The sequence below is a fragment of the Maniola hyperantus genome, chromosome 12 (genome assembly GCF_902806685.2).
Source record: "Maniola hyperantus chromosome 12, iAphHyp1.2, whole genome shotgun sequence".
NCBI classification, from domain to species: Eukaryota; Metazoa; Arthropoda; class Insecta; order Lepidoptera; family Nymphalidae; genus Maniola; species Maniola hyperantus.
In genome coordinates this window covers 3580777-3597604 of record NC_048547.1, presented here as the reverse complement: position 1 = coordinate 3597604, position 16828 = coordinate 3580777, and the positions used below count along the sequence as shown (strand labels likewise).

General features: G+C 36.1%; 1 protein-coding gene across 3 annotated transcripts in view; it reads right to left on the bottom strand.

The window, feature by feature from the left end:
• Window positions 1–2436: 2436 nt before the first annotated feature.
• Window positions 2437–16828, bottom strand: part of LOC117986991 (methyl-CpG-binding domain protein 5-like) — a 104391-nt gene continuing 89999 nt past the window's right edge. Inside the window, exons 8-10 of one of the 3 annotated variants that reach the window (XR_011237375.1) lie at window positions 12200–12467; window positions 3917–9548; window positions 2437–3753 (exon numbers count right to left, since the gene is read on the bottom strand). Coding sequence is in view for 1 of the 3 variants with exons in the window: in XM_034973953.2 (XP_034829844.2) it covers window positions 9338–9548; window positions 12200–12467 (479 nt within the window). In the remaining 2 variants the exon portion in view is untranslated. Of the gene's footprint in view, window positions 9549–12199; window positions 12468–14005; window positions 14215–16828 lie in introns of those variants that run through there. The other 2 variants (XM_034973953.2, XR_004674245.2) reach the window with 2 other exon arrangements.

The following is a 16828-nucleotide window of genomic DNA, read 5'->3' as shown; positions in this document are numbered from 1 at the left end:
TAAGATATTAGATAAATGTAGATACGGTATACATACCACCCTAACTACCTACCTACCGACTATAAATACCAATACCTAAGTAGGTATATAATATATACAAAGCTAGTAGGTAGACACCTATACTTATAGCACAGTTTAACGAAATATTATTCAAGGCTGTGCTTATAGTAGGTACTTAGGTGTGATTAAGTGACTAACTAGAACTAGAAAATTAGATAAAACCGGCCAAGTGCGAGTCAGGCTCGCGCAACGAGGGTTCCGTACTACAGTCGTATTTTTTCGACATCTTGCACGTTTATTCAAAAACTATGATGCATAAAAAAAAATTAAAAACTGTTTTAGAATGTACAGGTGAAGACCTTTCATATGATACCCCACTTGATATAGTTTTCTCACTTCGAAAGTTGAAAATACTAAATATTAGTTCATGACCACAATTTAATTTTTTTTTGTGTGATCTAACCCTAAATTCACGGTTTTCAGATTTTTCCCCAAATGTCAGCTATAAGATCTACCTACCTACCAAATTTCATGATTCTAGGTCAACGGGAAGTACCCTGTAGGTTTCTTGACAGACAGACAGACAGACAGACAGACAGACAACAAAGTGATCCTATAAGGGTTCCGTTTTTCCTTTTGAGGTACGGAACCCTAAAAAAATACCAATTATAGGTAGAAAAATCCTAGAAGAGACACGCCACGGTTTCAAACATGCACTTTTCGTAGGTTAAGTAGATATAGGAGCCGATTCTCTTGTACATAATCTCTAAACTTATCTAAATTAACAGGTAAATCTAGTGCTATCCTTTTCATAATGTTGCTTGCGGAAAATGACAGCACTAGAACAACCCTACAGGTCAGAACTTCTGACACGCACTGCCGCTTTAAACCGTATCCTCGGAAACAAGATAGGTAAAATATACGCGGCAGAAAATAATGCACATCGACCTTTAGAAAGAGATAGCGTCTTTGTAGAGCATTGTCTCTGTCGTTGAGACCGACCAAACGTCACATAGGTAGGTATGAGTGACAGAGACAACGCTCCACAAAGCTGAAATCTCATTCTAAAGCTCGATGTACATTATTTTCTGCCGCGTAGGTACTGTAAATAGATATAGTGCTTCTATCTGTTACGTAATCCCGTACAAATGATAGAGGCAAAAATCTCAGTGGACGCTAACCATTTTTAGGGTCACCAACCAATTACAAACGAAACTATGTTTTTTAATTGAATTTTGAATGTTTTCGAAAACATTTTCGAATTGAATTTCGAATGTTTTTTGAAAACATGTTTGTGATACCTAACAGAAAGAGCGCTATAGTACTAACTAGTTTCGATCCGCGGATAGGGCATGTTTTTATCATGTAATTATTTTAAAAAGTAAAAAGAAACCTGCCCAATATTCCTGGCCTGATTCCAAACTTTATTGCCTACCAACTAATAGATATAAGCTAGATAATCGCAGTACATTTATCGTTATTGCCACACTGCCATAACTTCTCGTTGGACAGGATTAAACAAATTAATTGTAATTTGGGACCATTATAATGTGACACGGTGTTAACTACAATGGTTAACTTAACTGTTAATTAATTATAACATTATTATACCTAGGTACTACCTACCAAACAAAGCACTAGGTTGCTTGTCTATCGGTATTCTACAGGATTTATTTCGGAGTGTGCCCAAGACCTTTTCGATCTGGTTCCTTCTTCACCTTTCAACTATCGTACCTACCGCAAGGCATCGTCAAGTACTACACCCGTACATAGTCGAAATTCCACCAACACGACGAAGCGATCTTACTTTCTATCATTTATTAATGCCATCATACAAGAGATAATAAAACATTATGGTACTTACTCTACTTATATATTATAGGTACCTACCTATATTTTTTATTTTAGTTGACTTTAATTTTATTGAGAACACTGTTTCGTTGTCGGGTCGTGACACCAGCTCTGCCTGAAAATCAGCGCTGCAGTAGTCAAATACTGCAGCATTATGACGAGGCAGTAGCCCTTTCAGCTCAAACAATACCTATTACCTACATAATTTTTGTTTTTAGTACTTTCTAGCTCGTAGTTTTTTTTTTTTTTTTGTTAACATCTTGACACATATTTTTTGTATTGTTTTGTGAGCTGACTAAACTGCCATGTATTTACTTATTTTAGTTTTTAATTTGCATGGCAGCTATTTTAATTCTTTTATTTTGTTGTTATAGCGGCAATAGAAATACACACTCAGTAAAAATCTCAACTTGCTACCTATTATTATAGTTCATGCACAGACGTTTTGGATTTCTACTCGGTGAGTTCATGAGATACAACCTGCTGACAGACAGAAAATCAGATAACACAAATACAACGCTGATTTTAAGTGACTAGGAAAACCTGATTGGATTTGGATTGGTTAACAAATGAAAAATCGAATCATAAATTAAAAACAGGTACATTTTATTGAAAAAAATATGTACACAGCAAAACAAATAAATAATCTTATGTTGTACAGTTATTAATCTATAAAACATTAATTTCCTTGAAATAGAATACTATACATAACTACAGTTATAAGAATATTTACATAATACCGTCTTGGGAAGTGTAAACCGACCGATTTCAATAAACAATATCCATTTAACATTTAATATGATATCTTGTGGACATCTATTTTATAGGATAAATTAAGTGGAATCCCTATGTTTAACCTCCGATTAGTGAAACGATTCTTATATTTGAGCGCTTCTTAAAAGGGCATTGAGCCTAGTTGGCACACCAACAAGTCCGCCATTTTGGAAAACCTTATTTCGGCGGCCAATGATAAAACATGTGTCAATCGATAGACTAAGTGATTACAATCAAAAAGTGTTCAGTGATGAAATGTTTTAAGTGATATACTATATATTTGAGTTCAAAATCGTAGTAAAATAGCGCATTTAGTTATATGTTACTAGTAATTAATATTGCTTTATTTTTCTACGGGTTTAAACTCAAATATCTCAGAATGTACATCACTTATGACATTTCATCACTGAATGCTTTTTGATTACCTCCGTAGGTAATCACCTCCGTCGATCGGCACATGTCTCATCACTGGCCGCCGAAACGAAGTTTTATCCAAAATGGCGGACTTCAAGTAGGTATGCCAGGTTCCATACGAAAATGTTCAAACCCTTTGCATTGACGAGTGTTTTTCACTTTGAGGAGCGCTCAAATATTGTGAGGCGTTTCAGTATTCGGCCGTACGTAAATATAAAAACAGCTATTTATTAAATCCTTGATATAATATTACATACTTACGTTACATTCAAAGATCACAAAAATTCATTTTACGCATAGACATTTATCTAACAAAGATCCGTCGATAACAAATTTCCTATCAAAATTTATTCATGCGTGACATGATCTAATAATCTAGCTACAATATTTAGAAAAAACATTCATTACCTATTATATAATATTATTATTATTGTGATTTAAAAAAGCATTTTATAAATGTTTTAATATAAATTAAGATCCCTTCTACCACAAACGGAAACTTAATTCGTTAAGAGATTATTATTATTATTATTATTTATTAATAAAATAAAGTAATTTCCCAAGGTACAAACTTGTGATGATTTGTTTAATATCAACTATCACGGTATAAAAGATTAATTCTCGAATTTTCGCTCATATCACAATTAATGAATTTTGTTCAAGTTCATTGACATTTTATGGCCTATACTAGAATAGAATAGAATAGAATAGATACTGGGGCCGATTCTCTAGTACACAATCTCTAAACTAAACTAAATTAACAGGTCTAAATCTAGTGCTTTCCTTTTCCGCAAGCAACATTATGAAAGGGATAGCAATAGATTTAGACGTGATATTTTAGTTTAGTTTAGAGATTGTGTACAAAGGAATTAGCCACATTGTTTTCTATTTTAGAGGTTGGTTTATGAGGTTCGGCTTGTATGATATCGATTTATGATTCAAATCAATTTTAAAAGGAAAACTTTAATGATTCTCTCAAAATAAAGTGATTGTGTCCTTTCAATCCTCTGGTCTTGTTCGGTTATTTTGTCCGGTACCATAATACTAAGCCTTCTTTTAGCCTCCCTAGTTCGGCTAGAAATGTCAACCTGGAGTACTGAGACTTGTAACTGTTGACATTGCCCATCAATAGCGCAAGGGGCAAACTTAAGTCCGAAAACGGTTCAAGGAGCGGACTTAAGTCTGAAAACGGTTCAAGCCCAACCTATAAATCAAGCACTATAACTGTCAACCTACTCTTAGCACTTTACACTTAGTGGGAGGGGAAAGGAGAATATTAGTCATGTTTAACACGGCAATATTCTTTATTTATGCTACTGTAAAAGCTCACACAGCACACTACGGTTCTCCTAGAATTTTCCGGCAAAACCAAAGATTTGCCAAGTCTTATTCGGTAAAAATCAAAACTGTCCTGTGACAATCGTTAATTTCGGAATTTTACCAGTATTCACTCGTTAAATTCTAGGTTTTACCACAGAGATATGCACAAGGAAAAATAACTAAATTAAGTTTAAATTCGGCATTTAGTGAGATTTTTACTTAATGTTTTAATGGGCTACGCTAGAAGACTTTGCTTCGAAGAGCTTCTTTCGGCTTCGTATTTTACAGAAACACTCTAGGGTAGGATAGACAGACTGCGTGGAGTCAGAGTGCTCAAATTTCGTGATGATTTAGTTATTTAACAGATATTTGCATGTCTCCGAAGATTTAAAAATTTAGTAAGTCTGAAATGAATGATCATCAATGGATAGGTTTGGAATTTTACATTTAAGACTTTGTGAATCTTAATTTTTACTGCAAAATCTTAGGATTTACAAAAGTTCGGGATTTTACTGTAGCATTTATAACAATAAAAAAATATTTAAGGCAGGCCATACGGCAACGAAACATTCTTGGCACGACCTACCATGATAGCGTTATCCTAAAGCCGCGTCCACACCAATCGGCGTTGTGATCGCACGCTGCGGCGAAAACTACGCACAATGCAATTTTTTGTGGGTGTGGACGCGACTTTTCGGCACAAAATATGATATGCGTTATTTTTTAGGAATATATTTATAGGCTTTCAAGAAATTGACATTACTACCAACTTACATACTTAGCTTTAAAATTATTAACAAAAAGAAATACTATTTGAATACAACGGCAAACAATTATTATACTTAATGTCCGAAAATAAAATAAATACTGCATTTATTATGTTAATAATATGTCGCCAGGCCCATTTTATTGTCAATTATATCCCATCCGCGTTATCTACAATTTAATATGCTCAATTATTTGACTAGAAACCATATTATTATTTTATTTAAAAAAACAAAAACGTAAAAAAATGTACACGATATTCATATAGCACACATGATTTATATTTCATGTAAAATTGTACAAAATTGTGATTTAACATATAATATGACCCGCAAAATATTGGTTGCAAGGCCCTGTTGTTTCCGATGCTCCTAATATGGCCCGGATTTTTCCACCGAAGTCCCTCATACGGCCCGATAAATTTTACTGTTTCACCTTATAAAGCTAAGCAAATTGTACCGAAAGTCCCTAATACGACCAGACGAATTGTACCGAAAGTCTCCAGTAAGGCCCGGCAAATTGAACAGAAAGCCCCTAATACGGCCCGGCAAATCGTACCGCAAGTCCCTAGTAAGGCCCGACAAATTGAGCCAAAAGGCAAATTTTACTGAAGCTCCTAAAAGAAAAAAAAGCCGACGCCGAAGGTTAATATGTATTACCAAAGCTGTTAATTTGGCTCTACAAATATTACCGATTCACTTGAAACAGAATTCCTCCTAACAGGGCCCTTTATGTTACCGTTAGTATTTCCAGATTTTTTACGTACAACTGGCATAGAAACTTCAGACCTAATTGAAACAAGTAATGCGTTCTGTGGAATTAATCTTTTGCGCTTGTATCTCTTTTCAATCGTAAATATAAAAGAGAAATAACACAGTTGTTAGATTAAAAAATTAATTCAACAGGATCATATCTAAAAAATCTCGATCACATAATAAAAATACTGTTTCTCCACTATGTTAAGAAATCAGCAATTTTGGTTGTTCTATAGTTATTATGAAAAACAATAAGTAATATTATATTTCTACCGTATAAAAAATCTCTGAATAATTACGCTCTATTCTAATCCGACAAATGATGTCTAGCCAGATCATCTTAATCTAAATAATATATTAGGTCGCGTCCAGACTGACTAGATACATGCCTTAAAGTCAGCGAAGACAGAACTGCAAATTCACTTGCATGGTTCCCTGCATGATTACACTTGTAAGTAACACCACTTACACCTATACACCTTTACTCACGTAAGTAGCTTACATGATTAACTTACGACAAAACTACCTAAACACTCTTGTAACTTTATAAGTAGGTACATTCACCATAGTAAGTTTGTTGTCAATTACTTACGTTAGTAAAACTTACAGGTGTAATCACGGCCTTGGATATATTTCAATATCGATCCAATTTGAATACAACTGTAATAAAAGCTGCCAATGTCGCGAGAACCACTACTATGCTATGAGAACTAGTATGTCAATACATTTTATACTAATTACAACTTTATTCAAATTGCATAAGGTCTATATTTAAATGTCCGATCGTTTTGCGGTTCTGTCTGCGATGCTGCTGTGTTCTTCTATATAGGCTCATCATCATACCCTATCCGCGGAAACAAGTCAGAATAGCGCTCTCTCTGTTAAGTAATCCCATACAAATGAGAGAGGCAAAAATCAGAGTGGGCGATAACCATTTTGATCCACCAACCAATTACAAACATGTTTTCAAAAACATTCGAAATTCAATTAGAAAACATGGTTGATGATTCAAAACGGTTAGTGCCCACTGATATTTTTTCCTCTATCATTTGTATGGGATTACGTATATAATACTAACTTCTTTCTCCGGATAGGGTATACAAAATTGACATCAATATTATCGAGGCCTTAATTTAACTTGGAAATAAATAAAGCAGGAGTATTCCAGTCATTCTGGATGAGACCATTGTGATTGAATCACGTCTACTAAACTAGCTGCTAAAATTTCCATCGGTTTCCTATTGGCATTGTAAAACGCTGGAATATACATATAATACACATAAATATAATTAAAAAGTTCAATAAGTAATTTTCAAAAAGACTTAGACTGAGATCTACCTATAGAGCGTAGGACTTCGCTCAGACTAAGTTTCAGTTAATTAAAACGAGACAGATTTATGCCAGCGGTATTACTCTGTCTCGTTTTAACAGTGTCTTGAATCTGAGTTAAGTCAAAGTTCGCTTAATAGATCTCAGCCTAAGTCCTCACTCAAACCGCTTAAATTCCGGCCGGAATCTCTTGTTTGATTAGAGAGGTTTTTAATCGATGGGCCTATTTTTCAATCGTCAAGTAAACTTTTACTGACGATTAAAACATGGTGACAGAATCAAATTTTTGTCGATTATTTACCGGCCCTCTTCATGAATAATTTCATATTAAGAAACTTTTTACATTTAAAATTGGCAATGGGCGTCCCATAGCTCGAAGAACCGATAGGCGTTAGGGTCCCATAGTAATTGAATAGTGACTTAACACCGGAAAGCGCAGAATAAGAAGACCCCTCACTAGGTGGACAGAAGACCTCAAGCGAGTAGCTGAGAGGTGCTGGACACAAGGAACCGTGTTCTGTAAAGATCCTTGCAAGAGACCTTCGTCCAGTATTGGTTAAGAAAACGACGACATTTAGGCTGGCTGTAATTATAAGGCGCTTTGTCATTGTTGTCATGATACATACACGTGTATAGCGCTCTTTCTGTTACGCAATCCCATACAAATGATAGAAACAAAAATCTCAGTGGGCGCTAGCCGTTTTGAGGCATCAACCAATTCAAAAAACATTCCAAATTCAATTGGAAAACATAGTTTCATTTGTGAATGGTTGGTGTCTCAAAATGTTAGCGCGTACTGAGATTTTTGTCTATCATTTGTATGGAATTACGTGACAGAGAGAGCGTGTCAGATTTATTTTTGTCAATTTGTGATAATATTTATATTCGTGATAGCATAGTGAACTATATATTTAGGACTAACGGTAGTTCTAAAATATGTACAAGATTAGAATTCTCGGACTTAGCGACGAAATATTATATTATAATTTTATTCAACAGTATTATAATATTAACTTTGATTACGAGTACAGCTACCGATATTTATTATGACTAATATAATTTAGGCTTCATTTCCTCTATTGATATTGATACTTTTGAGATAAAAAATTGTTCCTATTAGCATAGATTTCAATCGCCAAATAAACTTAAATCGTCATTTTCGCATATTTAGTAAAAAAATATGCAAATATTCAATAAATCATTCCTCAGTTAAATATTTGGCGATTGAAAAATCGGCTCTTAAATAATATATTAATGGAATCTCTATGTTAAAACTTTCTTTGAAAAAACGACACCAGACCTAATTTATTTGTACGTAATATTAGTATTAAAGGCAAAGCTAGATTAAGACTGGATGGCGACATTATGGATGGACACTGGCACCGATTCTAAGCACAACCTAATTTTAGAGTATTCGCACCCTCTTCTTACTATTGTAATATGAAAAGGACAGAAGCAGTTTGACATTTCTAAATTTAATTTTTAGATGGTAAAACCCGTGATTTTAGCACACACTCGCGAACCTACTGTTTAAATTTGTATTGTGCACTAAAATTTAGAGTCTTTAAATGTGAAAGTCATGTTCCGTTCCTTTTTTAGCATTAGTAAAAAGAAAAGGATGCAGATACTCTAAATTTAGTTTAGAGAGAGACTAGAGAATTGGGGCCATTATGCCTGTGACGCTGTCGCTACTCCCTGTCTCAATATAACCCCGCCTTAAGACTTGCACAATTGGGTATTTTCCTACTTTTGAATTTGATAAATATTATTACTTTATTATAAACTAGGATAAAAATAATACGCTGAAAAAAAAAATTAAAATCCAACAAAGATTTACAAACTTACGGGCATTTTAATTTTGGAGTGGGAGGGAGAAAGTGATAGCCCTTTCTCGCAAAACGAAAATTTGTATGAAACCGCACGAAGCTACTATGGCATTAGTAAAGTGTGACGTCAAAATGCTATATCGCTATCTCTGTCTAGTCAGAAATATTTAAATGCTAATAACTTTTTTGTTATTTAATCGATTTAATTAGTTTTTTCAGTTTACGTCATTATTTTTATCCTAGTTTATAATAAAGTAATAAAAAATGGAGTCAAATACCCAATTGTACAACACCTACAAATTGTCATCGAGAGCTCCGTAACCGAGTGCCATCTACTTTGGCGGGGGTTTTCTTGTGTTTGTTCTTGAGTTTGTGATGTTTCCGCTTCGGTGTTTCCATGATGTCGGCGAGGTGTTCCGTACTCTCGTCTGGTTCGTTCGTTTCTGTTTGCTTGTCAAGTTCCGCCATCGCTTCTTGTATCGCGTTCTCTAACAGTGTATTCAGCTTTCTGCTCCTGTAAAAACAAAATTCATACTTAATACGAAAGTATCTGTCTGTTTGTTAGTTCTTAGCGCCTCAACCATTCGACCGATTTAAAAAAAAAACTACATAGCTCTCTTTCTCTATAAACTCTACTTGGAAAATTTAAAAAAACCCAAATCCACGCGGACTGAGTTGGGGCTGTAAAACTAGCCATGGTATACCGGGTGTAACCAGAACGCTAGCAAAAACTTAGCGGTAGGTATTGTTAAACTACCTAAACACAATCCAATACCAATAACCATTTGCCTCATTTTATAGTTTTAGTGATCTAGTATTTTTTAAATCTGTAATGTATAGCGTGCAAAACTCGGGTCAATGCCCCACCTACGACGCGGCATTAACTTCGAGTGGCCTACTTACGGATCATTCGTTGACCTCTAGCATCAGTCAGATGTTTTATTTGCAATATATCGTGAACTATTACAAAATATAAGATTTTTTTTAATATTTTTATTCGCGTTTTTTTGTGGTATCATATCAGTAATCATCAGTACTATCACCTGTCTTCGTTTTTGCCAGCGTTCTGGTTACACCCTGTATACATATAGTTATAGATTCCATAATTAAAAAATAATTTTGTACCAAAATTAAAATCATCATTTTGGATAAATCTCATGTATCTAGTCTGTGTGTATGTTGCAACATGCAAAATGTATGGATAAATTTTACACATTGAAGTATAATCAAGTCTTTTTAGTCGAATTTTCATATGAAAGAAATCAAACTTTCGGTTGGGTTAATAGTACATTTTTTTATGACTGAGTATTTATGTAACAGTTTATAAGAATGTCATAAGGTGACTAGACCACCAAAGCCGGCACGAGGTGGCATTTCTGTGATTGCATAGTACCTAATTAAAATCCGCCATTTAATTACTTAGATTTAATTGCAATTAAATGCGCTTAATTCTTTTTGTAAATCAGATTTACAAAAATTAAGTGATTGCGATTCAACATAAATCATAATACAATAAAAGTTTTCGAGATTTATTAACTTGCTATCTATATGGGTATAATCAGGTTAGTACAAGTAAGTCACATATCTATATCATTGAAACATTGTAAAACTATTTTAAAGCAATCACTTTTAGGTCCAGTTGAATCTAGAATCTAGATCTACTTTACAGTGTCTCATTGTTTGATGTTCTATCAATATTGTCAAAATATACAAAATGGTACTAAGAGCGGTTACGCACTGCATGATGCATCCGATCCGAATCCATGAAAATACGTACCGAAGTAGTCATAGAACCATTAATTGTATGGTAGTTTACGCACTAGATCAGACTTCTGACATCAGATTTCTCTCCGTCATCCGAGTCTCCATTCCATACTAATATTATAAATGCGAAAGTGTGTCTGTCTGTCTGTCTGCTAGCCTTTCACGGCCCATTCGTTCAACCGATTTTGATGAAATTTGGTACAGACATAGCTTACATCCCGGGGAAGGACATTCCACGACCAAAACCTAATTGCACGCGGACGAAGTCACGGGAAGTCGTAGTCCGGAAATATTCGGACCGAAGTAACCGTAGTACTGTTTGTACGAACGCTTTCCCATTATCTCAGATTTTCGGAGCTTGGATGAATCAGAGATTAGGGCGTAAGCAATATCCGAATCCTGTCCGACTTTTTACCTATATCCGTATTTTCACTGATTCAGCTCGTATGCAGTGCGTAGCCGCTCTAAAGAGATGATCAGATGTCGGATCGTTTATCCGGTATACACGAATTATTTAGGAAATGGCTATTGTTGCGAACATCGTCGTATCTGGATAAAATAATATGGTTCGAAAAGGTGGAGACAGACAGAGCCCATGTACGCAACGACTGCAATGCGCTACGACATCAGGATACTTGATTTTATTTGAAAACATATGGGTTAGACATATATGTACTTGACATGTGCGATCTCACACGTCCCATGTAACATCGACCTAGATCGACGTAAATGCCCAAGATCGGCGTGGAAGATGGAAGTTGAAGGATGTTCGTACATTTTATGATAAGATTAGTGTGTTCCTAGAAAATGCAAGTAGAAAAAGTAATGCGATAGTCAACTGTTTACACCAACAACTTAGGAACATTGCATCGCATACGAGTAGGGACGTTGCGTACGCGGGACCGATCTGTCTTTACATCAATTCCAATGTAATAGCTGAAAGTCTGCAAAATGCACATATAAGGCTAAGCGTATGCCAAGGCGACGTACAACCCGTCGGAAATATCTGCGCACCTTGCTGAAATGCGCTTCCCCTCGCGCTTTCCCGCAGCAGTATAGTATAAACACTACGTTCTACCCGTACCTTTACAAACGCAAGCACGTTGAACAACGTCATTAGGCCAGGTTCGCAGATATTTCCGATGGCTTATAGTAAAGAGTACAGAGCCTGTACAGGTCAGAGCAGACTTCAGCAGTTAATTCAGAAATATCTATTCTGTGTACTACGAGCTAGAACGAGTCATTGTCACTTAGCAGTGTCGCAACATACGCTCGTCGCTCGTGGCCTATGTTTGCCTCAACTGCTCTGCCCTGCAAAATCTGTAATGTGCTGCGTCACCTGCATACGCTTAGGATAAAAAGGTTAGAGAGACGCAACGACAGCCATGACATAGAACTCACTTCCTATGGCGCATTCTGGCGGCGTGATGAGCCTCCAGACCCTCGCACAGCGTCAGCAGCCTGGAGTGCTCCACCTCCCCGGGCGAGCGGTCCCCAAACCAGCGCACGCTCCACTTGCTCTCAGACACTCGCGCCTCCAACTTGCCGGGCCACGACGCGTACCCCTTCACAGGACCCCAAACCAGATCCCCGACTTCGAGCCTCCGAATGGAGTTATCGCTCGACCCATCTTGCGATTTGTCGTCCGACTCGTCCTCGCTCTTCGAATCTACCGATCGAACCTAGTTTTAGCTTCTGATAGTAAAAATGTGCATCCATCACCGATCCTTCACCATAATGTTATAACTAAAGAGACGGGGAAGATAAAAATGGCCATTATCAAAACAAAACTATAGGGAAAACGCATAACTTAGCAGGTTCCTGCAGTAGTGGAGCTGTTTGTACGCGAGAGCTCAGCGATTCGTCAACTTGTGACAACTGTCACCCTCCCGCACTGCCCCACTACCGCAGCCATCAGCCTCCTCAGTTATAGGCTATACCTATAAGTACTAAAACTACTAATTATTATATAGAAATATTAATCATAGTAATTTATAAGATTTTTGTCTTCAATGTAGAAGCATAACTAATTATTTTAACTATTTATTTTCACTTAGCCCTTTTTACTTCATCGCCGAAAGGTCGGTGAAGATTTATCGTTCATTTAAAACACGAACGATGTTCAACTTAACAGCTTTAATGATAATAAAAAAACGTTACAGATTACTTTCAGAAGCGAAAAATTCTAACCGACCTTTCATTTTTATATATATTTTAATGGGGATACAAATTTTCATTTCATCGATACAGGTCGGGTAACAAGAGCTGGTACGTTCACAGTACTCACCACAAACGCAATTTTATTATAGGTACAGCATGTTTTAAAAAATAGATTTATATTAATTGAAGCTTCATGACTTTTGAGACCAATATTATTTCTATTCTATAAATAATGTACCTCTGTAAGTGTAATTTAAAATCCTTCATAAAAAGATTACTACTTCCATCACTGTTTTATTGTAATACATGAAAAAGCAAAAAACATTATACGACTATTTCACGAGGTCCTCTTAATGTTAAGCTAGATCCAATTTTTTCAGAAAATATTTGATTTTAACATCAAAATAAACAAATATCACTAAACTGACGGATGAGTTCAGCACAAAAACCCCGATGTGTTTCGTAATACTAAAAACAAAAATATAACTTTCTCTGTCACGCTCATAAGTTTCGCCATGTGTGGGAGAGACACTGACTTTTTATGATACTTGTGCTTAGACATAAACAAGCGCAATGTGTGAATTTGTTGTACGTGCCAGCTTTTGTTAACACAACTGTAATATTGCATAAGCTTAGTGAGCAATGACATTTTTAATATAAGCCTTTTTGCTGTAAAGTGGATTAGACACAGTAAGTAATTTACAAAAACAATCTCAGATTATGTTATGAAAAAAATCTCAGATTATAAAAGCCTGGCAGAGGAAAAAATATTATTTAAACAATTCAGCAATTAATCATGTTGATGGTATAAAAGTTACTTAAAACACATTTTTTTTTAAGAAAACGACATGCTTTTGATTCAGTACCTAAGTATGCGTTTACGTTGAATAGGATGGGAAATCCGAAAGGTTTTTAGTTTAGCACTAACTTCTAAGGTTGCTATAGTAATAAAATCTATGTTTGGAAAGTACATATATTTTAAAGAATATTTTCCCCATGAGCCAGTAGAATAGGATACAAGTAACATGAAAAATGTGCTTTACTTACAATGATGGACAGATAGAATGATGGCTTTACAATGATGCGTTAGTAATGTATCCCAATGTGTGAGCCAATTTTGTGTTACTTCAACGGTGCAATGGAAAGCGACAGAAAGCCTTCTGATTTAATTTCCACTACACCTTTATGAACAGCTGTATCTTGTATTAACCCAACCAAAAGAAAACCAATGACCAATATATCGCACTATGTAGAAGCTGAAATACCACAATATACATAAGTACCGCACTTGCCGGGCGAAATATTATACGCAATTTGTATCGAATTTGCTGCAGGGCCACGACGTTGTCGCATTAGCGTCGCCTAATCGTAGGGCCACGGCTTTTAGGTCAAGGCGCATACTGCTGTGTTGTAATATGTCGTGACAGTACAAAAACCAACCGTAATCGTACACTAATTTATAATTTTATTAAATTTTATTAAAACCTACACTTGAAGGAAATTTCGAAATAAATTTATAACACACGTCAAAAATTACGGAACCGGCAGGTATTGAACCTGCATTCTAAACGGACTAAAGGCACTCCAAAAACGCGATAGCCGGAGGGATGCAGGTGCAAACCCTGCCGGTTACGCAATTTTTGATACATATTAAAAATTTATTTCATAGTCATACATTTCATATGAAAACAAGCACATTATTCTTGACTCATAGTCTTGTCTTGGCGCTTTAACGCTCCAAGCGTACCTCGATTCATCAATCGTGACGCCAAATTGCATTACGCTTACAAAGCACCACAACACAGAGTAAATCGTTCCGCCTTTAGCAACAAGCGTCGCGTCGCGGCTTCAAGAAACAAATGTATAAAATTATTGTATGGCTTTTATGGTACGTCTTCACCTTACGTGATGTCAATGCGATTCTATACACTTTTCCGTCAACGAGGCTATGAAACTGTGGTTGGTGCACACTATAAAAAACGTCGTTTTAAAGCATTTTTATTTGTAATAACACTGCCGCTAACCAAAATATGTATAAATGGCAAGGTATAGAACATTAACATTTATATATTTTGTTTTTGTGACAAAAGCAACAGGTATGTATAAAATCGCATTAAAATCACGTGTGGTGGGAGGCGTCTATAGTAAGATGTGATATGACAAAAATACACTCGTAGAAAAGTGTTGTCGCCCCACGCGGGTACTCATGGCCTGTTTATTACATTTTAAAAATAGTTTTCTGGCGCGTCGCTTGTCGCTTCTCCAAAAGCTGTGGCCCCGCGGCGTTTGTGCGGCGGCTGACGGCGTATCGACAATCCAAAACCAATACAAGACACAACATTAGAATCAATTTTGAATTTTGTTAGCTGTGACTAAAGCGTGAGATGGTTCTGTACATATTAGTAGATTCAACATTTACAGTGGTTTGTAAGGGTTGAGGAAACACGGTGTTTATTTTTGCCTAGTAGAAAAATAAAATCATCCTACAATACTGATTGCGCATTAGGGTGTGCTCAGGGTTAACACTGAGCTAGGCTGCGCTGTTCTCTATCGCTCTTCTTAGATTATAATGAAGATACAAACAAACCCTGCTGCGCTGCGCTTTGTCCGGCTGTGCTATAATTAAAACATAGCAAGGATCACGTTACACTTGCTGGCTCGCTCGCACTTTTGCACATGCATGTTACGCTGTCGCAGTCGCACAGCTCAATGTTGTTTGTAGAAAAAACAGCAACAGAAAGTAGAGCACAGCACAGAGCAGCATAGGTCAATGCTGATTGGTCACCCTTATGGGCGAGCGCATATGCCGCCCACAAAGCATTTTAATTGCAGTGAAACCGGGTAACTTTATCTATGCGATAAAAATTTAATTTCAATAAGAATCGTGTCAATTACGCATTTTTGAGATTAGTTTGGCCAATCTGCTGGCCAACAGAACCCCTAATTTACAAATTTCTATTTTGAATTCAATTTTCAGTTCAATTCAATTTATAGGGTTCCTAAAGTTAGCCAATTTCTGTACTTTAACGGGCCATCGAAATGTGGAATGCCAAACACGTCCAGAATGCGCTATCAGCAAACTGAGCGAATTTTAAGAGCAAAGATAAGTGAGGGCACAAATCGGTTTGAGTTTTTTAAACTACTAGGTTATGCTCGCGACTTCGTCCGCGTGGACTACACAAATTTCAAACTCCTATTTCACACCCTTAAGGGTTGAATTTTCAAAAATCCTTTAGCGGATGCCTACATCATAATAGATATCTGGATGCCAAATTTCTGCTCGATCCGTCCAGTAGTTTGAGGTGTGCGTTGATAGATCAGTCAGTCAGTCAGTCACCTTTTCCTTTTATATATTTAGATTTACGGTAAGTACCTTTATACATATAAATAAACAATTAAACATATACATTAATACATAACTACCTCAGATATCACGCTAAAAATTAATATTATTCAATTCTCAATAGATTAATCGTGCCCTGAATAAGTTATCCAAGAATTAATGTGAAAGAGAAGTGAAATTTTATGAAGAAGTGTAAAATACTGTCAGTTCAAGCCGATGAGATAGCGGGTCCCACATTTATTTGCAGCAAAGAGACAAAGCATTAGAAGTTTTAATGTGTAAGGGTAGTTAAGGTGTATTAAAGTATCTAATGACCGAAGCAGAGATGTGTATAGTCCGCGACGGGTTGAGATGACTATCGGGGTACAGTGCGACAAGACTATCTTGGCGCGTGGCGAAAATCAGAACTAACGTTGCCATCAAGTTTCTTGTTCTTGTTTTAATCATCATGATCAACCCATCACCGGCTCACTACAGAGCACAGGTCTCCTCTCAGAGTGAGAAGGGTTTTGGCAATAATCTATCAC